General features: G+C 34.6%; 1 protein-coding gene across 3 annotated transcripts in view; it reads left to right on the forward strand.

Moving 5' to 3' along the window:
• Positions 1 to 3,323: 3,323 nt before the first annotated feature.
• LOC121374359 (calcium homeostasis endoplasmic reticulum protein-like) overlaps positions 3,324 to 24,186 on the forward strand; it is a 111,826-nt gene continuing 90,963 nt past the window's right edge. For all 3 annotated transcript variants that reach the window (XM_041501459.1, XM_041501460.1, XM_041501462.1), the window contains exons 1-2: positions 3,324 to 3,440; positions 23,971 to 24,141. In XM_041501459.1, coding sequence (XP_041357393.1) covers positions 3,416 to 3,440; positions 23,971 to 24,141 — 196 coding nt within the window. In that variant the 5' untranslated portion in view covers positions 3,324 to 3,415. The remainder of the gene's footprint in view (positions 3,441 to 23,970; positions 24,142 to 24,186) is intronic.

Genomic DNA, 24,186 nt, shown 5'->3' on the forward strand with positions numbered 1-24,186 from the left:
GCTGCATAAAATTGATAATAAGCCTATATTTAAACTAACGGGGTGGGGGGGGGATTTATTTTCGCAAATAAAGCAATACCCGGTTTACATTTTGCATTTTGTATTAACACTAATTAATAAAAAAATTATTCATGTAGGCGTTTTAAAATTAGGACTTATAAGAATTTATGCCCATACGAGTTTGTGGGTTATTTTGTCTTCAGGCAGTCGACGCCCAGCAAATGAACGTGTGTGTGTGTGTGTGCGCGTGCGTCTCTCTCTCTCTCTCTCTCTCTCTCTCTCTCTCTCTCTCTCTCTCTCTCTCTCTCTCTCTCTCTCTCTCTCTCTCTCTCTCTCTCTCTCTCTGTGTGTGTGTGTGTGTGTGTTAAAGTAACGTTTATTTTGCTTAATGACACCACTAGAGCATATTGATTTATTAATCATTGCGGCTATTGGATGTCAAACATTTGGTAATTTTGACATATAGCTTACTTTCATATGCACCATCCCACGGTTAGAATAACACATACCACGGCCTTTTATATACCAGCCGTTGTGCACTGGTTGAAACGAGAAGTAGCCCAATGTGTCGATCCTCCACCGACAGCGCATATCAACGAGTGCTTTACCACTGGGCTACTTCCCGCCCAATCTAATTAAAATTAGCTCCACTATTAGGCCTACATGTGATTAGATTGCTTCCCGCCCTATGGACTAGGGCAGTAAAAACAGGAAAGTGCTCCCACTAATTGAGATTAAAAACATGATTTAATTATATATATATATATATATATAGGGCCTACAATACCCCCCCCCCCCCCCGACCCCGATCGATCCCCGTAGGTTGGCCCATTGGCTATTTCTAGCCGTTCCAGCTAGTGGTCCACAACTGGTGTGACAAAGGCTGTGGTATGTACTCGAATTATCTCAGTTTGACGCCATATAACCGTAATTAAAATATTTTGTTTCATTAAAGGCATATTGTCACAGACCACTGACCTATTTAATGGTCTAACAAAGTATTACCTGAACAAAAATAATTTGATTTGTCCTTAAATGTACTTTAACCATCTTCATAACCACCATACTCCATTTATGATATTTTGTAAAAAATAATTGAATTATGGCAATGGTCCATAATTCAAAGACTAAAATTGCCGAGAGGGGCAATCATAGTTCAATTAAGGTGATGCAATAGATAGATTTGGTTTCTAACAATTAATGTAATTTTTAGTTATTATCCATTTTTAGAGAAATAAAGTCCTTAAATGCGTGATAGTATGCCTTTAAATAAAACATTTTGTTTTTCCTTTCTTGAATCCGAACCAAGATCAAAACCTTGCTAATAACGGGGCAATGTAATGGATTTTCTCTCTAGGACTATTTGCCAAAATTACCAAATGTTTTACATCCAATAGCCGATGATTAATAATCAATGTGCTCTAGTGGTGTCGTTAAACAAAACAAACTTCAACAAATAATCACCAATTAATTTCGAATTCAAGGTCGGTTTGAATTATATGAATATATGGACTTGAATCATAAGGATCAAGCAAATTGCTAATTTTACCTTCAATAACTCTTTAAAATAGCTCGCTTGATGCGCAGTCGGTCTAGGATCGATCCCCGTTGGTTGGCCCATTGGGCTATTTCTCGTTCCAGCCAGTGCTCCACAACTGGCGTAACAAAGGCTGTGGTATGTACCATCTTGTCTGTGGGATGGTGTATATAAAAGATCCCTTGCTGCTAATTGAAAAGAGTAGCCCATGAAGTGGCGACAGCGGGTTTCCTCTCTCAGTATCTGTGTGGTTCTTAACCATATATGTCAGACGCCATATAACCGTAAATAAAATGTGTTTAGTGCGTCGTTAAATAAAACATTTCCTTCCTTCCTGTAAAATAGTTTTTGTTTTATGTAAACGAGCCCCCAACCCCAACATAATTACGCAAGTACCATTATCTAAATAGGAAGAACGTTAAACATTTTCGTGACAATCAAAATAAAGATTTTTATAATCGATCATCACTCGGTATTGATATCGGTATTTTTGTGGTGATTTATCTCAGTATGGGTACGGTATTCGGTATTGACACAATACCGATATCAAAAACAATTCTGAGTATATCCTATACTGTATTATGCCATAACATATTTAGGTGACTGGAGGTTGAACCTTAATTGGATATAAGCACGAAAATAAGTTGAAATGAAATGTGCAATCAAGCATTTTTTTTTTTCATGTATAAAAATTGAAATATTGCCATTTTATAAAATATTATATTATATGCTAATGTTTTACTTTTTATTGAAGAAGTGATCCACAGGTGTAATGTGTAAGTTGATTTTTGAAATAATAAAATTTTAGGGTGGGATCTGAGATGTATTATGTTGAAACATTTAGTAGATTGATCAACTGTAGAGCATAATTTTGATTTCATTCATTGCCACTGTTGTTTTTTGTTTTTTTTTTTGGTTGTTATTTTGCTTTGTTTTGTTTCCCATCAGATATATTGATATTTGATTCAATGTAAATGAAACTATCTACCCCCTCCCCACCCCCATCACCCCCACGACCCTCCACACACGTCTTTCTTATAGATTGTACAACGGCCGGTTCCTAACCTGAAGTTATTGACGTGACAGCTCTGAAAGAATCAGATCACAGTAACAGACGGTTTTTGGTTTAAACAATATTTATTTTGTCAAAACAAAACAAAAATAGTCGGTTTTTGTCCTTGTAGACAAAAGTCTTAGTGGCATTTTAAAACTAAATCAAAAACTTTTTTATATATTATAAAAAGCTAACAGTACAATTTTGTTCATCACTAATATATTATTATATAAGACTTGGGGCCTTGCGATCCCTTGCTGGAAAAACCACACACCAGGTAGCGGGTTTCTTCCGAAGTCTAAGTGCCAGTAGCCTAAATGTTTGACAAACTCGAGTTTTCATCATTTAAGTTGTAGAGCACTCGCCTGATGCGCGATCGATCTAGGATCGATTCCCGTCGATGGGCCCATTGGGCTATTTCTCGTTCTAGCCAGTGCCACACAACTGGTGTAACAAACGTCGTGGTATGTACCATTCTGTCTGCGGGATGGTGCATTTAAGATCCCTTGCTGCTAATCGAAAAGAGTAGCCCATGAGGTGGCGACAGCGGGTTTCCTCTCTTAATATCTGTGTAGCCCTCAATCATAAATCCGACGCCATATAACCGTAAATAAAATGTTTTGTGTGCGTCGTTAAATAAAACATTTCCTTCCTTCGAATCCTCCATAGTTTAACTACGTGCTATTTCTATGGGTGATACTTTATTCATAAAGCAACAAGCTTCCGGTACATCTTTGTCACAGGTAACATTTTATCATCCACACCGGAAGTTATAATTAACCTGAGCTGTTCTATTTATTTTACATTATTAGTTTCAAATATAAATGGAGATACCAAAGCCACCAGATGGTAATGTATTATAATATTTTGATAGCATATCCTGCTTTCAGTAATGGAGAATTTGGTGCCACTGGTGATATCTCAGAATTGTTGGCCATTGCATACCGATAACGAATCATGTCGAATGGTTGACCACGCTGACGTTTCTGAGCCGGTTTCGTCCTCATATTCCGTATTTCCCATTACCCCCTATCACAAAAACCAGCTACAACTAACACATCTTTTTAGTCTCCTACCCGGTAACCGACCAACCGGAGGGGACTATAGTATAGTCTATAGGTTTCATCTCCGTCCTTTTGTCTGTATCAGTGTATGTATGTTTTGTCTATCATCGATAGGTATCCAAAAGCTTACTGCTCTATAGTATATAATATTGCCAAGTAATCAGGACGCTGTCGCAAGATCAAATACAAAATGTAATCGCACTCGTGTGAAGTTTACTCTTATTGCGGTACCGGCGTCGTGGTTAGGCCATTGGTCAACAGGCTGGTAGGTACTGGGTTCGGATCCCAGTCGAGGCATGGGATTTTTAATCCAGATACTGAGTCCAAACCCTGAGTGAGTGCTCCGCAAGGCTCAATTCGTAGGTGTAAACCACTTGCACCGACCAGTGATCCATAACTGGTTCAACAAAGGCCATGGTTTGTGCTATCCTGCCTGTGGGAAATGCAAATAAAAGATCCCTTGCTGCTAATCGGAAAGAGTAGCCCATGAAGTGGCGACAGCGGATTTCCTCTCAAAATCTGTGTGGTCCGTAACCATATGTCTGACGCCATATAACTGTAAATAAAATGTGTTGAGTGCGTCTTTAAATAAAACATTTCTTTCTTATTGCGGTAGGCAGTTAGGTCTATCGGATTAATATTAGTGTGTGTGTAACTGATTTCACTCTTATGAATTCGGCGAGTTATACTTGTCAACCTAAAGCATGTATAAATAGGTGCGAGTCGCTCGTATGTTTTGTGTTGTCTTATTTCATTTATAATGGCGGAGCGACCAAAAAAACGGCAATGTATCGAACTTTCGTTAGAAACTAACGTCAAATTAATATAAGAATTTGATTCAAATCCACATTCAAAACAGAAAGATTTAGCACAAAAATTTAAAATCGGAAAACAGACAACCATCCATGGGTTCAAATGTTATTGTTGATTGCGAGTTGTCGATCATTTAAGAACCATAACTCTGGATGAACTCTGTCTAAACCGGTCCTCTCTCTAAACCGGACTATTTCGACGGTACAAAGTGAGTCCGGTTTAGACAGTCCACTGTATATATAGACATACAGATATATCAATATTATCATATATTTCAATGAGCTAATGGGCATTGCTAACTTTAGACAATGTAAACATTAAGGACCACAGAAATACTGAAAGTTATACTTTTCTTATCCATAACAAATGCCTTTATGTCTATACCTATATATTTATATCTATATCTATACCGGGTATATGTATATTTACACACAAAGCATAACAGTACTTAATTAAATTCATTTAAATTATATACACGGTTAATTACTTGCAGCTAGACACGAAAACCCCATTAGAAAAACCTTTATAGGGTGTACACTACCAAATCAAATCCCATAGACGACAATAGTAACATATACGGCTAAAACTCCTACCTGCAACGTATCAACCGACATAAACGCCACGGATATAAATACTACCACCCCTTACACTTAAAGTGAATCAGAAAAAAATGGGTGTCAAGCTGCTCGTTTCTGAGATAACGGGTAGCGTCTATGACTACCCTAGTTTCGCACAAAATTTGAGTACTTTTTTTTACAGGTACCCCATACATGTTTCAAGCACAAGGCTACTTGACACATTGGTACTAGATGAAATAAAATTGCACATTTATTTTACTCAGATGAAACTATTATTTTGTACAACCAACACACTCACATTTATAACCAATCACAGGACTTGTGGTGTTCACTTCTCTATCAAAAGTTAGGTGCACCTCGAACTTTGACCCAGCAGGAAGTTATTTGGTATTGTACTACCTTTAAAAGGTAAAAAAAAAGTACTGGGAAACGTGTTCTCTCATCGAATGCAGGACAAGTATAGCTTGAGAGATTAAAGCTCACATTTGTAAACCTAGAAGAAGATATGCTTTAAACAATATTTATTCCCAATGACTACACCTCTATTGAGCACTATTACATACCTTTATATCTATACCTATACCTATATCTATACCTATATATTTATATCTATATCTGTATACATATATACACACGTAGCATAACAGTACTTAATTAAATTAATTACTTCAAACACAATACATACCATAAAGTGGGAATTAAAAAAAGGCAGGTGCTGTCCTGTGTACCCATGCACACGTGTGTGATACAGTGTCAACATGAATGCATTGAGTATTATACAAAATATATATTTATTTCTTTTACTATTAATGTGTTTTCCACGTAATCTAAGTGTATAAAATACTAGACCGCCCTGTGTAGGAACGTCCTGTACAGAGCCGTCATCACTATATATATTTTTTAATATTCACACACGCACACGTTATATATATTTTTTATTTTTTCAAGTATTATCCAAAATATACATATATTTTCTTTATATACAAAATATATATATGTATATTCTTTACTGTTAGTGTTAATGTTTTTTCCACCATATCTAAGTATATAAAATACTAGTACCTCCCTGTGTAGGAACGTCCTGTACAGAGCCGTCATCACTACATATAGTTTTTAATACTCACATACGCACACGTTACATATATATTATTTTTTTCGAGTATTATCCCAAATATACATACCGGTATATTTTCTTTATATACAAAATATATATTTATTTTCTTTACTGTTAATATTTTTTCCACCATATCTAAGTATATAAAATACTAGACCGCCCTGTATAGAACGTCCTGTACAGAGCCGTCATCACTATATATATCTTTTTTAATACTCCCACACACACGTTATACATATACACATATATATTTTATTGAGTATTATCCACAGTATACATATATTTTCTTTATTATTACTGACCCCCCCCCCCCTCCCCCTCATATCTCAGTACACGTGTAGACTAACGTCAACTGGTAGCGACAAGTAACTGTTCACTGCAGTGTATACTATAGACTGTCATGTGCAGAACCATGCTGTGTTGGAACGTCCTGTACAGAGCCAGTAAGGTTTTGGTCCCTTATGTATCCGTCCGTATGTTCCACACAGTTTTTCTGGATCATGAGTGGATGTGTTTTTACATTAACTTTTGTGTGGGCCTATAGCTTCATCATGTACTATTACAGATTAATAGAATCTTTCACCGTCGTGAGGTATAGATACGGCAATTCCAACCCGAGGGAGAAAAACATTTTGTCCCGAGGGTTGGAATTGCCATATCTATACCTCACAACAGTGATTGATTCTATTTCTTGCCTATTTAATTACAGTAACAAAACTTTAATTTTGTAAGCTACGCACGGTTTGTTTATTGCTGAACGATTCGTAAACAATTCACCAACAAACAATGAAACTCATTTAATCATACTCTGAAAAAATATAGTCCAACTTATGCAATGACACAAAAATTAAACAACGTAACAATAAATATAAAGTTGAAAATATTAATTTGTTTAAATATTTTTAAAACAATGATACAACGTGAAATGACAAACAAAATTTTAAAAGCCGTGAGTTATGACGTCAATTGTCGTAAAACATGAGTTATGACGTCACACATATGTAGAATTCGTCTAGCCCTCGGGTCACACAGATTTTTCTAGCACCGTGCAAAAGCAGGATAACCCTGTCCAGTGGACAAGAAAACTTTTTACTTTTATGGCGATTTACCCATTTTCACATAGTTATGGCCTTTGAACTTAGGAGATATGTTTTTTTTGTTTTTTTGGATGCCTCAAAATATCGAGATAAAATTTTGTATATTGCTTTATCATGTATGGTTAAAGATCAAGTTTAACCTTTATGTAATTTACCCATATTTCACCGAGTTATGGCAATTGAGGAGGTATGAAAATTTGTTTTCTGGACTTTTTTTTTGCAATGCCTGAAAATATTGAGAAGTAATTTTGTGTGTTGCTTTATTACATACAGTTACAAATCAAATTTGACTTTCATGGCTATTTACCCATTTTTCACAAGATTTATGGTCCTTGAACTGGAGATACAAATTTTTTAAAGACTTTTTTTTTTTACAATACCTGAAGATATTGAGATAAAATTTTGTATTTTGCTTTGTCACATACTGTTACAGATCAAGTTTGACCCATTTTGTTATAGAGTTATGGTCCTTGAATTTAGGAGGACAAAAATATGTTGGGCCCGGTATATATTGCTTTAGCAATATGTGTATGTACAGGTAGTAATACGTCTCATGTTACCCTAATTTGACACCCAATAGCCCATGTATTTTTCATGCTGGGGTGTTGTTAAACTTTTATTCTATTCTCATGTTACCCTAGTTTGACACCCAATAGCCCATGTACTTTTCATGCTGGGGTGTCGTTAAACATCTTTTCTATTCTATTCTCATGTTACCCTAGTTTGACACCCAATAGCCTATCGGGTAAATCACGGTATTTGGCCACTTTATGTTGCACTTAGGGGTCATTTGTCAACTTTAATATATTTATGCAGCATAATTTTTTTTTGAAAGGTTAACACCTTCTCTATATAAATCTGTAATGGTTTACTGGAGAGTACATGGGAAATGTACTTTTCATGAGTGTGTTAAAGGTGGGTTGGGTCATGGTTACGGACACTACAGGGAGTGTATAACATACTAATTGAGGAACATATTACAGTTAAATCTTTATCATTTTGTTTAATTAACTTACTAAAAACATTAACATATGAAAATAACAGCTAAACTTTAAACAACATATATTAGAACTTGAAAATTTAACATTTGCTTAGTGAGTGCTAGAAACTTTTTTTTCTCAACAATCCATTGTCCATTCTTAAAAAACTAGACACAATAACTAAATATATCTCCTTGATATAGTAGATTGAAACCAAAGTCTTGCAATAAAAGTCACAGTGACAACTATTTATGAACTTTAAATGAAAATATTGTAATGTTACAAACACCACTGTAAAAAGGTTATGGACACTACACACTGAACTAGAACTTGAAACATCTTGCCAACAGCACACATGAGCATTTGAATTTCTCAAATTGATCTGAATGGTGCCAATAGACAGCACATACTCATATTTCACCATTTATACAGTACATGTGTTTCAGCTTCATCTAAAATACACTTGTTTGAAGAGTTTTAGTTGTTTGCGCTTGATTGTGTCTATCTCGGACGTGTTAAATTTGAAATGTCCCCTTTCGTTGATCAGGCTTGGCTCTGACAAAATACCAACAAGATGCTGTTTTGGCTCATAGGATACATCTGATGCTTCTGGCCAAATGCAAATTTTGCCTGACCTTTTCATGTATTTGACTTCAAATTCAGAATCGTGAACACTACTGATTTCCACAATGAAAATGTTAGCTAGATTTCTTTTTGACTTAAAGCAAACAGCTACAAATGTCCCTGGCTTCAGAGTTGGTTGTGTATCAACAACAGTAACTGTAGATAAACAGTGGTTAAGGAGTAACAATTGTTAATGTGCAATGGGTAATTATTTATATATACAGAGAGCTCTATAAAGTGCCATATCTGGGTTGATGTCGGCTTTTTTTCTCTGCTCATGTCTGAATATGTGTTTCCTTTCCTTGTCCTTTAACTTCATTTGTTCATACTTCACTGGATCTGATTTTTGCTTTGCTCTCCAGTTTTTCACTTTAAGGGCAGTTTTTTTCTTTTGTTCTTTATCTTTATCTTCCCTTTGCCGTTTGCTGATTTGAAGATCTTCATCACACTTTCGCTTTAATCTCATGTCCATTCTGAACTTTTACAATCAAAATGTATCATAACTCTACGGTCAATTCCTCTTTTAAAGGTATATTTGTTTAAATATATTTTAGTTTACGATATTGGCCCAATATGGCAATAGCATAGAGCAAGTATGGGTAATGTATAATTTTTATATATAGATAGCTACCAAACTATTTTTAAAATTTATACTTTTATATAATTGGAAAACATATCTGCATACAATAAATTATGTTTCCAAGTTAAATTTCACAAAAATTTACTAAAACCACATAGTACTATTTGATGTGCGGCTCTTGTAGTGTCCGTAACCTTTTAGCATAGGAACACATATTTACCATATACTACATTTGTTATACTCTATAATGTTATATATCCTTATGCAATGTCATGTAGATAAATATTGTGTACAGGGACAATAGAAAATACATCAAAAGTATGCATGGCTGAATTATTTTTTTTTACAATTGTTTTCATAAATTATGCACACAGTTGTTTATAATTTGTGGTATAGATAATATATTTTTAAATATAGGACTGATAAATGAATTAAATACATAAAACATTTGTTTCGGAAGACAAATTGTACACAGGAAAGTAATTGTCATGAACTGAGTAACATTAGTTTGATCTGTCATACAGGGCTAAAATGGGTTACGGACACTACATAAACTATAGCTTGTACAGTACATTCTCAAATTTATCTTCTCTTCATTTAAGCCTCATCATTTCTTTATGAGTATCTAAGTGAAGGCTCACTGGTCCATAACTGCCATCTAAATAAAAACTCTGACCAATATGTTTCATACCATCTAATGATGACAAATGCCAATTATTTCATTATTTAAGCCACAGACTGGATGATCCAATATTTCAGTAACTTTAATTGCATCATTCATATTTTTGGAAATGTTTTAGCATATGATGATGCAATTTAAATGAAGTAGAAATTAACTTTATATTGTTATATTACTTGTATGTTTTAAGCTGACAAACATGATTCATTTTTGGTGGTTACGGACACTACAGCTTTTTGGTAGAGTCCATAACCATTTTAGGCTGCTAGGGAAGGAATAATTGAAAATAATGACCAGAATCTTTGTATTTTCCAGGTCTACAACGAAATATCTAAAAGCAGAATGTATTATAATACTGATTATCATCTGTAAATTATAAATACTACCAGGTGGTTACGGACACTACACAATTTTATTTCCAAATATTTAGGCATTCGCTTTAAAAAAAAGAAAAAAGGAAGCTTCATATAGGCTTTTGTTTGGTTTGTACATTATGAAGAGTCTTAAATAGCAGTCCAGAAGTGAAAACCAGTAGGATAAATTAAATAGATGAGTTATTTTTATGCCCATAACAAGAAGAAGGTTGTTGCTATACGAAAATGTATAACGAAGAGCACCCTTCACATATAGCTTCATTGTATAAACAACGTTTGTCCCACAAAATTTCAACATACATCAATTTTTCGGCAATAAAATTATCTTCGATATTTAAATAAGTAATTTGAAATTCATTGTATTGAATTATGTAATTTTGAAGTGCAACAGCATAACGACCCAAAATGGGTATATTTTGGGCATACTTAAACTTGGTAAAAAAATTCTACTATACTTGCAACCTTTAAATTTGGGGTACACATAGTGCATACCATTAGCCACATCTTTTACTACAAAATATCACATTGTTTCAAAACTATGCCTTCTAGGCTGATATAACATGCAGAATGTACAAAGTGGCCAAATACCGTGATTTACCCGTATGTACTTTTCATGCTGGGGTGTGGTTAACCATCTATTCTATTTTTTTCTCATGTTACCCTAGTTTGACACCCAATAGCCCATGTATTTTTCATGCTGGGGTGTTGTTAAACTTTTATTCTATTCTCATGTTGTCCTAGTATGACACCCAATAGCCCGTATATTTTTCATGCTGGGGTGTGGTTAAACATCTTTTCTATTCTATTCTCATGTTACCCTAGTTTGACACCCAATAGCCTATGTACTTTTCATGCTGGGGTGTGGTTAACCATCTATTCTATTCTATTCTCATGTGCCCCTAGTTTGACACCCAATAGCCTATGTATTTTTCATGCTGTAGTGTCATTAAACATTCTATTGTATTCTCATGTTACCCTAGTTTGACACCCAATAGCCTATGTATTTTTCATGCTGTGGTGTCATTAAACATTCTGTTGTATTCTCATGTTACCCTAGTTTGACACCCAATAGCCGGTGTATTTTTCATGCTGTGGTGTCATTAAACATTCTATTGTATTCTCATGTTACCCTAGTTTGACACCCAATAGCCCATGTATTTTTCATGCTGTGGTGTCATTAAACATTCTATTGTATTCTACTGTTACCCTAGTTTGACACCCAATAGCCCATGTATTTTTCATGCTGTGGTGTCATTAAACATTCTGTTGTATTCTCATGTTACCCTAGTTTGACACCCAATAGCCTATGTATTTTTCATGCTGTGGTGTCATTAAACATTCTGTTGTATTCTCATGTTACCCTAGTTTGACACCCAATAGCCTATGTATTTTTCATGCTGTGGTGTCATTAAACATTCTATTATATTCTCATGTTACCCTAGTTTGATACCCAATAGCCTATGTATTTTTCATGCTGTGGTGTCATTAAACATTCTATTATATTCTCATGTTACCCTAGTTTAATACCCAATAGCCGGTGTATTTTTCATGCTGTGGTGTCATTAAACATTAGTCTATTCTGTTCTCATTTTGCCCTAGTTTGACACCCAATAGCCTATGTATTTTTCATGCTGGGGTGTGGTTAACCATCTATTCTATTCTATTCTCATGTGCCCCTAGTTTGACACCCAATAGCCTATGTATTTTTCATGCTGTGGTGTCATTAAACATTCTATTGTATTCTCATGTTACCCTAGTTTGACACCCAATAGCCCATGTATTTTTTATGCTGGGGTGTCATTAAACATCTAGTCTATTCTGTTCTCATTTTGCCCTAGTTTGACACCCAATAGCCTATGTATTTTTCATGCTGGGGTGTGGTTAAACATTATTCTATTATATTCTTATGTGCCCCTAGTTTGACACCCAATAGCCTATGTATTTTGCGTGCTGGGGTGTTGTTAAACATCTATTCTATTCTATTTTTATGTGGTCCTAGTTTGACACACAATAAAGATAAGAATTATCATTAGGTATATATATATATATGTATATATTTATATATATAAATATATATAAAGTATATATATATATTTTTTTTGTTTTGTTTTTAAACACCAACAATAATTATTATGCAAAAAGGAAATGGATTACCTGATTTTTTAGGGGGGAGGTTGCAAATTTTTAATTCTCAAGGTCTGCATCAGCACTAGAGTTTTGTACTATTAGTATTTTTTTATGCAATAAAATTGCTAGGATACAGCTTTAATTAACAAAGCTAAAACTTTGTGAAAGAAAACTTGCCTTCACTTACCATTAGTGTTGACAATGTCAGAAATCCTGATTCCTGGAATGTTCATGATAGCTTGAAAAAACCAGATGAGCCTTTAGGTAAGAAGAATTATTAATATTAAATGTAATAAGATTTGCTGTCACATAACCATTTTTTTTAAAACAAATATTTTAGATTATGTAATTTAAAGTACACTGTTAATATCTTGCATACATGTATTGTAAATGGAATAATGTAATAATTTTCAGGTTCTTAAGTTAATATATATATCCCTTAACAATAATGCGATGACATAAGCAATCAAGACACCTAGTGATTCAGAGTTAAATATTTATTTTAAATTGGGAGTAACACTTGCATGTAACAGCTGTTCTGAGACATTATAGTACGGAGTATGTGATTAATAGTAACTGTTTATAGTCTGTGTAATAACATTACTGTAGTACGGCTCTCACACCAATGAAGAGTCATGCACCAAATTTGTCAATCATATGAGATCACTCTATACAGTACAGTATATACAACTGTATGTTTATTGGATTTTTGTCACAAGTGTACTAGTGAATCATTACATCTGGCTGGCATGAGCAAACCCTGCTCAAGTATGGGATTATGTTTATAAGTTTAGATTAACCCGCATTCAGTATTGCAGCAATACATCATTTAGCAATGTTGCAGGGAACATTTTGTTTTCAAAATCTTAATTAGCAATATTTCTAGTCAATTGAAAATTGATTAACAACTGCTGTTTAATGTTTTAACATTGTGTAGAAATCTCAGAAATTTGCATATCGAATTGCAACACGATACTGAACAAAATGTTTTCTGTGCTGTTAATTAATGCAAAACAAGTGTTGGAAGTACATATGTTTTTGGGGGAGGAGGTGAGGGGGTTATTGTATGTTTGGGAACAAGTAGCAGTCTTTTGAAATGGACCATTGTCAGTTGTCTCTGAAATAAACCTTGTAGATATAATTGCATAACTCTACAATATAATCATTCAGTTTATGAGAGTAAAATTCATTGTTACGGGCCTTTACTGTAATATGATAATGTAGGGGACAATATTTCATAACCTTAGGTAACCGAAAGTCGGTTCATGTGTGCTACATTGGTGCTTCAAATGTATTAAAAAAATAAACTGATTTTCAATTTGACTTCTGATAGGGTACTTTTAATTTTAGAAATTAATTGTTCACCACATAACCAATTGGCGGTTCATATGATTTTAAAGTTGCATAACCGACACATGTTCAGAACAATGGTTCTCATGAAATATTGTGCCCTGATAATGGGTACGGACTTTTGGTTCTGTGCTTTTACCATTATTACACTACTGGAAACAATGTTTCCTTAACATTCAGATGCCTGCACAGGTTCCTCTAATTCAAAATTAAGGTCCTTGATTGGGACTATGTACCACTTTCTGTACTCATTTACTACCTGTAGTATAATGTTTTTACCGGCCTTGGTGGCGTCGTGGCAGGCCATCGGTCTACAGGCTGGTAGGTACTGGGTTCGGATCCCAGTCGAGGCATGGGATTTTTAATCGAGATACCGACTCCAAACCCTGAGTGAGTGCTCCGCAAGGCTCAATGGGTAGGTGTAAACCACTTGCACCGACCAGTGATCCATAACTGGTTCAACAAAGGCCATGGTTTGTGCTATCCAGCCTGTGGGAAGCGCAAATAAAAGATCCCTTGCTGCCTGTCGTAAAAAGAGTAGCCTATGTGGCGACAGCGGGTTTCCTCTAAAAACAGTGTCAGAATGACCATATGTTTGACGTCCAATAGCCGATGATAAGATAAAAAATCAATGTGCTCTAGCGGCGTTTTTAAATAAAACAAACTTTACTTTGCAAATGTTAACTAAAGTAGTGTCGGAAATAAAATCAAAATTATTTTCGTTGATTATTTCTTTCATATTAAACTGACAAGTAAATATTTTGTAAATACCCATTCAATGATACTCCACCTAATTTAGCATTTACTTGTTTGGGCTCTCATTGATGTACAAGGTAGTGTTTACTCTTGAAATTAAACTAAAGATGTCAGTAAACAGGTGATTTGTGACCTTTATTGGAACAGACTATAACACATTTTGATTGATATGTGTTAATTTCGTTTACCCTTAAACAAACTTTTAATTTAAAACTGCAAGTTAACTGATTATTTTGAATTGCAGCATAAATTATTAATTATGACAAGCATATTTATTGAATTTTTTTTAAATATAAGTACATTAGAAATTTACACAATCTTGCAAAAAATTTAAGGTGCTACATCATAGTTATATGCAAGCTGTGATAAAGATTCTCAATAAAAATGTATTTTCTATCAGTAGATAAAATAATTTCCTATAATCATTTATGGGCATATTGTTAAAGGTGTCTTCTGAGATAGTACCTTTAATACCGGTATAATGGATCACTCATAATGGTTCTTGACAGTTTTGCTAAAACGTTACTTATAAATGACTACAAATATTTTGTTTTGGAGAGGGATAGGGGTAAACCATCATCAGAAACAGTCCCTCATATATTGTACAGCAATGAAATTGACACATTGACCAAACTTTGTTATAGACTGTTTTAATAAAGTGCACAAATCACCTGTTTACTGACATTTTTCTTTTAATTTCAAGAGTAAACACCACCTTGAATATCAATGAGCGCCCAAACAAGTAAATGCTAAATTAGGTAGACTATCATTGAATAGATCTTTACAAAATATTTACTTGTCAGTTTAATATGTAAGAAATAATCGACGAAAATCATTTTTATTCTATTTCCGACTACTATAGTGCTAAAATCATATTCTCTGAAAAATATGAGGCGAATTTAAAAATGACTTTTTAAGTAACAGTACACAAGTAACATGTTTATTAAAAAAGTAAAGAAACATACGTACATGTAGACACTTTCATACATTATTAAATGATTAAAATACATGTAGATAGATATATTTTAGGGGCAGGACCAATGGTAAAGCACTCACCTGATCCAGGATCAGACCCTGTTGGGCACAAAGAGCTATTTCTCGTTCCAGCCTGGTATTACCAAAGGCTGTGGTATGTGCTATCCTGTCTGTGACATGGTGCATATAAAAGATCTGTTGCTAATAATGGAAAATTAAGCAGGTTTACTGTCAAAATTATCAAATGTTTGGTATCCAATAATTCGTGATTAATAAATCAGTGTGCTCTAGTGGTGTTGTTAAACAAACCAAACTTTATAGATGCACTTTATTTCATCCATGAAATGAAGATTGTGAAATAGTTTACCACAAATCGTGCAAATAAGAAACTGTACGGCAAAAAAGCATGCAGTGGAAACAAAATCAAATATAGTCCACAGCAAAAATGTGCTGTGGAGAATTAAAAACTCTGCGGCAATCTCCACAATAGGGGTTGTACAAGCAGTCATGATTATTAATACATTATTGGTCATCCAGCGGATATTAGGACCACCCCACTATTGAGGCCACTTTTAATAACACCCACAAGTTTCACTGTAGTAAGTATACTTTTTTGGAAATCTAGATATACAGTCAGACCTCATTACTACGACATTTATACCGTCCGACCACAAATTGTCAGGAAGTCATACATCAGTGTTATTCTGTTCATTACACCGGAATTCACGCCAGTACACACACAGCCACTTAGAATCTTTGATCTCATAGTGAGCCGACAGTGTCACATGCTGTCCGAGCTACAGATGTCTGCTAAATCTGTAGACATATATTGCTTTTGCAAATACGCCTTTAGTCAACCAATTAAAGGATTAACTTCAAACAATCAAGTCTTCTGTTGGTATGATACTTTGTAAACGTAACAGCTACCAATCGTAGATGTCTTTAACCAAGGAATGATTAGACTGATGGTGAATGCGCCTTGTTTAATATATTTAATGATGTGTTTTAAAAACATATTTAATATATGTATGTGTATTTGTTGTTTTTAATAATAAGTGCAATGCATTCATTGTTTAAATGCTATTCAGTCATTAGTTGATATTAATTAGTATTTTTTATTACGTCATTTTGGCAAAGGAGATAACTCATGACAATTCGATACAATTAACGCCATTTTCGATATACCGACAAAGTAACTGAGGGACGAACATGGTCATTGTAACAAGGTCTGACTATACATACATTTGTAGCTTTTGTTAGTCAATAAAGACATAAAAATTATTGAATTGCAGGCCTTATAGTGGCCTGCGAACAGTGGTCCACTTTTTAAGACCCAGCATGTGAAATGGAAATTGACCTGTTAAATTATACGACCAAAAACTCAGGTCATTTTTCAAAAGACATATATGTACACTGTATATGTAGGATTCTCTCATCTCAATTTACAATTTATGTAGCTCATGATTCTGTTATATTTTAATTCCATAATGTTGTATTTGAAATGCATCTCGGACTCAGAGGTTCTTATTGTTTTACCCACCATCCCAAACCCTCTTCTCACTCCATCTTGTGCTTTTTTCCAGTAGGCCACATTTATTTTTTGTCTTAGCAGGACATATTTCTTTGAGGTTACTATTTTCAAAAAAAAAAATTAGCTGGCCACATTTCACTTCCTATTTTGAGCCCTGAATTGGGCCTTTGGCTATAGAATGACCGTTATAATATATATAACTTATCTTTATTTTAAAGCATATTCAATGGGTAGATATTTACATTTACATTTCTTTCGTCAAATACATGTACATGTATGTACAATCCCTGTCCCTTGGTTCATCTTTCTTTCAAGTAGACCTAGCAGAACTACTTTCCTTTTTATCTGGTTTCCGGTCATATAATAGTTCTTCAAATACACATTAATAAAATATCCATGTGGTTATTGTTGACATAGATTAAAAAAATAATAATATTTAAAAAATTGGCAGGTTTTTTTTTGCACTGTGTGTAATTACAAAACCCATGATTTATTACTTTCCAATTACCGCTGTCTTTTATCACTCTACTGTGTAATTAGGCTTCTATGATGGCAGTAGGTTTTTACTCTCTCTCTTGACCAAATTTTGCATCTGTCCTATATTAGCAGGGTTTCTGCCAGAGGGTATGAAGGGTAAAATTACATACCTTAAAATCCTGGAACTTAATGGATATATATTTTATAATTGAAAAAAAATTAATAAAAAATAACTGCTGCTGTTTAAAATTTGTAAAAGTACATGAAATTTAGTGTCTTAATATCAAAACATTTCTAACCCATAACCAGTTAATAAAGGTACTTAATTTTTATTACGTACCCTTAATTTATTTTCTGGCAGAAAGCCTGATTAGACATCTACATGTGTAATAGCCAGTGTTTAAAATTGGTTGTCAATAAACAAACATTTCTTCCATGCATTGTGATATACATGTTTACTTTTACCAAGCTATTGTATTAAACTCAAACAATACTCAATAATAATACTGATGAGTTGGGAGGCCATTTACATAGAGTGCAGGTAGAAATGTCAGGTGATTGCAGATGGAGTTAAGATTGCTGATAATGTCATGAAATGGTAACAGCTGTCCTGATTGATGACTGGCTATTTCACGTGACTTGCACGTCGTGGCAGTATTGAACTGACTCGGTGTTCTAGCTCTTTCTGTTAGCTCTCTGGCGATTGGCTCAGCGTGTGTCTCGTACCACCTGGTTATCTTATCACCACCATTCTGTTCACATGATTCACATAAGACTGACTGTATCTGTAGGTTCCATTGCACCAGTTAGTCACTGATGACCAGTGCTAACTTATGGTCCTTTCCCAGCCAGGGCGGGATTTAGCTCAGTCAGTTGAGTGCTTGATTGAGGTGCTTGCATCGTAGGATCGAACCACCTCGGTGGATCCATTCAGCTGATTAGTTTTTTTCTCCTTCCAACCAGTGTATCACAACTGGATAAAGGCCGTGGTATGTGTTATCCTGTCTTTGGGAAAGTGCATATAAAAGATCCCTTGCTGCATTAGAAAAAAAATGTAGCGGGTTTCCTCTGATGATTACGGGTCAGAATTACCAAATGTTTGAGATCCAATAGCCGATGATGTTATTAAACCAAAAAAACTATAACTTTAACTTCCCAGCCTCCATGAACAATGTTTTTTGTAACTTTTTATAATTTCAGTTTTGATTTGACATAAGAATAAAAGTAAAAGTGTTTTAAAAATAATAATAAAAACCCCCACCCACTATCAGGGTTTCTGCCAGAGGGTAAAACAGATATTCGCCATATCCAAATGAGGGGGTGGGGTGGAAGATCTAGCTCAGTAGGTAGAGCACTCATCTGAGGTGCACGTGTCATAGGATTGAATCACCTCAGTTGACCCATTTTCTGATTAGGGTTTTTCCAGTCCCAACCAGTGTACCACAACTGGTATATCAAATGCCATAGTATAACAAAGGCCATGATATGTGCTGTCCTGTCTGTGGGATGGTGCATATAAAAGATCCCTTGCTGCCAATGGGAAAATGTACCTGGCTTCCTCTCTATAAGACTATATGTCAAAATTACCAAATGTTTGACATCCAATAGCCAATGATTAATGTATACTGATCGAAATAATTATAGTAAAACAAATGTCAGCAAATACTGACTGCAACCAAAATCCGCTGACCGTGTTACTAGCAATCGGTCCCATATCAAGGAACAATATTTCAAAATCTTAGGTAACCGGAAATCAGTTCACGTGGGTTTTGCTTAAAGGTAACCGATAGTTCGATTATGTGAATATAGTTCTCGTAACACCTCTCTTGGACTTTATGTCTAAATTACCAAATGTTTGACATTCAATAGCTGATGATTAATAAATCTCTGTGCTCTAGTGGTGTTGTTAAATCAAAAACAAACTGTCACATCATAATCATATTCATCTAATGTTTAGAGAGCAACCTCTATCACTTGTCCTCTTTAACAAACCTTGGGTAAATAGTAAAATGTTTTGCATACATGTAACCCATAATTGGTTATAACATTAGATTATCATTTTGTACCAGTACATATTGATGATGTGTTTTACCTGCACAGTAAATGGTCGATCTAATCGTTTTAATTTAGTATTGACCTGATACATTAATGTGTATTATTTATAGGTACATGTACATGATATCAGTGGGGTGATTGAACAGCAGAAGGCGTTGCCATTGTCTAGCATGTCAGACAGTTGCTATCTTTGTTTACTGTAGAAATAAGATAACTAATTGTCTGGTCATACATGTAGATGTACGAAATGGAGTCACGGTCACATTTTTTATAGTTTGAGGATTAGTAGGAAAACAGCAGCAAATTTGGTGCCCAAATTTATAAACCAGTTCAGTTCTAAATACTTGAAATATTAAACATTATAATAAAATTATGAGTTGTAAGGTTTAAATCCATTTTACTGTATACTTTGCATTCCCAATATAATAGTTAAAAATCTTATTCCTATTTTTGCTTTCATGTACCGTAAGTGCTGCAAATCGTGTTACAAAACTTTCTCAACTTTATCCGAAAACAATGACACCGTATAATATGTGATGTTCTTTTAATGTTTTTAGTACATACACTGTACACAAATCAAATAAATTAGATCACTATTCAAGAGAAAATAATATGAATTATGTCACTATTCAAGAGAAAATAATATGAATTACGTCACTATTCAAGAGAATTAACTCTTTGTCCTTTGGTCCTTTTTTCCTTTTAGCAAAAAAGCTATTTTAATGCAGGATTTTCAATATATTTGTTTTATATAAAATTAAAATAGCTTTATTGTTTAAATGTTCATTTATTGTAAAGTTAACCCGTAATATTTTATTTTTAGTAACCCAAAATGCATGTTGGAAAATCTGCAATTCTTTAGCAGATGGCCTAGTCAGTCCCTCATACATACAATTGTTAATTATATTAAGTACAGTATGCATTTCAAGATCCCACTGCTCAAGGCGAACATTCCTTTCCTTCATCTACACAATGAGAAACCTACTGCCTAGCATAAACTACTTGAATATAAATAAAGTTTTTGTTTAATGACACCATTAGAACACCTTGATTAATTAATTATCGGCTATTGGATGTGAAACATTTGTTAATTCTGACTCGTAGTCAACAGAGGAAACCTGCTACATTTTTCTTAATGCAGAAAGGGATCTTTTATATGCACTTTCCCACAGACAGACAAGCACATACCAGTTGTGGTGCACTTGTTTGAATGAGAAAAAAACAAGAAAAAACCCCAAAAAGTTGAACGGATCCACTGAGGTGGTTTGAGCCTGCGATGCAAGCACCTCAGGCGAGCACTAAATGGACTAAGCTAAATCTCGACCCCTAGTTCTATTGAATAGCAGTAATGCATGCTGTATGTATTTCCCCATTTAGGGCAGTACATATCCCAGGGGACAATATTTCGAAATCTGAGGGAACCGGAAGTCGGTTCACGTGGTTTTTACCTGGGTAACCAATTGTTCGGTTACGTGAATTATATTTGCATAACCCGTGGGTTACCTGATCGGTTACCTCAAAATTACGTTGAAATTATATTTTAATACATAGTTTTTAGCTGAAACATAAAGTTAAAAGAAATACAAAAGAAAACATTTTACCCCAAAAAATAATGTGTTTAATGCTTGCTAAAGTTAACAATATTATAAAAGAACTGAATATGAGCCCCAGTACTGAAACAAAATACAGGGGTGTAGCCAGAAATTTTCGTAGCATTATGCACGGCAAAGGTGTTCCTGAGCGGGGATATTCGGGGGGGGGGGGGGGGGGGGGCCTCCCCTTGTGAAAAAGTTTGAAACTCAGGACGCCTGTAGATGCAATCTGAGCCTTTTCGGAGGCTTTTATTTTTATTTTTGGTAATCTTTTTTTCGAGTCAATTTTAAGAGGATATTTTATAGAACAATTACAGACAGCCTCGACCTATTCCTTTTTGCGTTTCCAAATGTGTTTTTTTTTAAAGCTAATTATGCGATGTTAGTATTTTAAATTTTTTTTGACACTTTTGGATTCCTGTTTACGTTAAAACTGTTTTTAACGTGTAAAATTATAGGCAATCCAATATTATGTCTACATATATTCCTTTAGAGATAAAATAACAGCAGATAATTTAGCCGTCCCCAGCGGTCTGAGCACATTTCTTTAAAACTTTTGGTTCGACTCTATACAGAACATTTACTTTAGACCGATTGCAAGTTACAACTGTTGAAATATAACGTTGTTTACTGATTTGCTACGCATCAAGTATCTAAAATTCAGCCTAAAACATTTGTAGAAATACTAGTAGTATGTCTGCGTAAATAAACGTCCTGTAATCGTGAAGTTTGCAAGTTTTAATTTCTGAACGTTTATAGGTCATGACTTAACCAGTTTGCGGCTCGCGTAAATTTAACTTTGCGTAACCGACACGCGAACAGAACGGCGGTTCACGTGAAATATTGTTCCCTGTATCCTGTTCTTTGATATATCATTAGGTGGGACATGGGTAAACCCTTGTATCCACCAAAGGCGATCAATCCTTATGAGAGTGGATTTTGTTTGGGAGCACAAGAGACCTACAATGTAGGCTTCCTATTTTGGGGCAGATAATTAAATTTGCATATGTATACAAGCTGAGGAATTCTGTTTATAAATTCCACTGAATACCTACATCACAGAATTGTGTCTTCTATAACACATCACATTTCAGGCAGTTTTTTTTATACTAAGCTACATCTTATCTGGTTTTAGTACTAGGTACAGTATACAACTTTTCTAGATTCACATTGTCATGTAGCCCAGTGGTATAGCACTCGCTCGATGCATGGTTGGTCTGGGTTTGATCCCCGTCAGTGGGCACATTGGGCTATTTCTCGTTCCAGCTGGTATATCAAAGGCCGTGGTATGTACTACCCTGTCTGTGGGATGGTGCATATTAAAGATCCCTTGCTGTTAATCCAAAAGAGTAGCCTTTGATGTGGCGACAGCGGGTTTTCTCTTTCAATACACATGTATTTGTGTCCAGGGCTTCTACAGTTTTATAAAAATACACTAGCCATGGGATCAGTGATTTAAAAAATGCACTAGCCATGATTAAAAATTCACTAGCCCTACTTTAAATAAATACAATTTTACTGATAGTAATCATCAAATAAGTCACCTAAAGAGGGAGATTGAGTGTAAAAATCATTATATTGGGGTGGAAAGAGGGGGCAGGATATTCATATTTACAAAATATGTAAATGCAGCATTTGATAAGGGTTTTTTCCCACTAGCTGTCGGGCTAGTTATAGTAATTATTCACTAGCCCAACACTGAATACCACTAGCCACGGGAGTGGGGCTACCATAATCTAAAAGCACAGTGTGGTCCTTAACCATATGTCTGACACCATATAACCGTAAATAAAATGTGTTACATGTAAGTGTCGTTAAATAAAACATTTCCTTCTTTCTTTCTCACAGACAGGATAGTACATACTGGCTGCAACAAGAAATAGCCTAATGGGTGTACTGACGAATACTGATTTTACCACTGGTCTTCTTGTATAGCCTACAGATTATTAGAAAAACTACTTTAAAAAAGGAAAGGAATGTTTATTTAATGACACCTCAGCATATTTATTAACTTTGGCTGTTTCGAATTGAACATATGGCTAAAAATATTGCAATTCTTGCATATAGTCTAAATTATGAGAGAGAAACACAATGTCCAGTCTACTCAATAGAACAATCAAATAGAAGCAAAGAATCTGTTGTATGTAATTTCTTTCAAGCTGGACAGTACATACCATTACTGCAGCCTATGATATCATATTAGTCGTAGGGAACTGGTTGAGACCCACTCTTAGCCAGTGTTTATAACTACTGGTACATCACATGTACAATTAAAGAGGTGGTTCCTCTGAAGCATTTTGTGTTTTTACTCATGAAAGTTTTACTAAATTTAAACAGTCTGCTGCTATCATGCAATAGTAACTGAACCATAGATAGGTTTGGATTTGTATTTTTTTTAACAAGTCTGGTGTGAAAAGGACATTGAAAAACAAATATCTGAAAAACTATCAAAGAAAAAGGACAAGAAAAGTTTTTCGGTATCTCTAAAATCCTGAAATTCCAGTAAAATTTTTAGTGTCAGTATTGTCATATTATTTTTACTGTAACCTTTTTGTTACACAGCTACATGAAATAGGCAATATTACATTTGCTGTTTTTGTCTCTATTTCACAGATGCTGAGTTGATAAACATTATTGACAAGTTGGCCAATTTTGTGGCACGCAATGGCCCCGAGTTTGAACAGATGACCAAAACTAAACAGAAGGATAATCCAAAGTTTTCATTCCTGTTTGGCGGAGAATATTACAACTATTACCAGTATAAAGTTACCTCAGAACAAACTAGTGAGTATATGAAGTGCTGGTATTCAATGTTATTCAAATCACATG

This window comes from Gigantopelta aegis, chromosome 6 (assembly GCF_016097555.1).
Source record: "Gigantopelta aegis isolate Gae_Host chromosome 6, Gae_host_genome, whole genome shotgun sequence".
NCBI classification, from domain to species: Eukaryota; Metazoa; Mollusca; class Gastropoda; order Neomphalida; family Peltospiridae; genus Gigantopelta; species Gigantopelta aegis.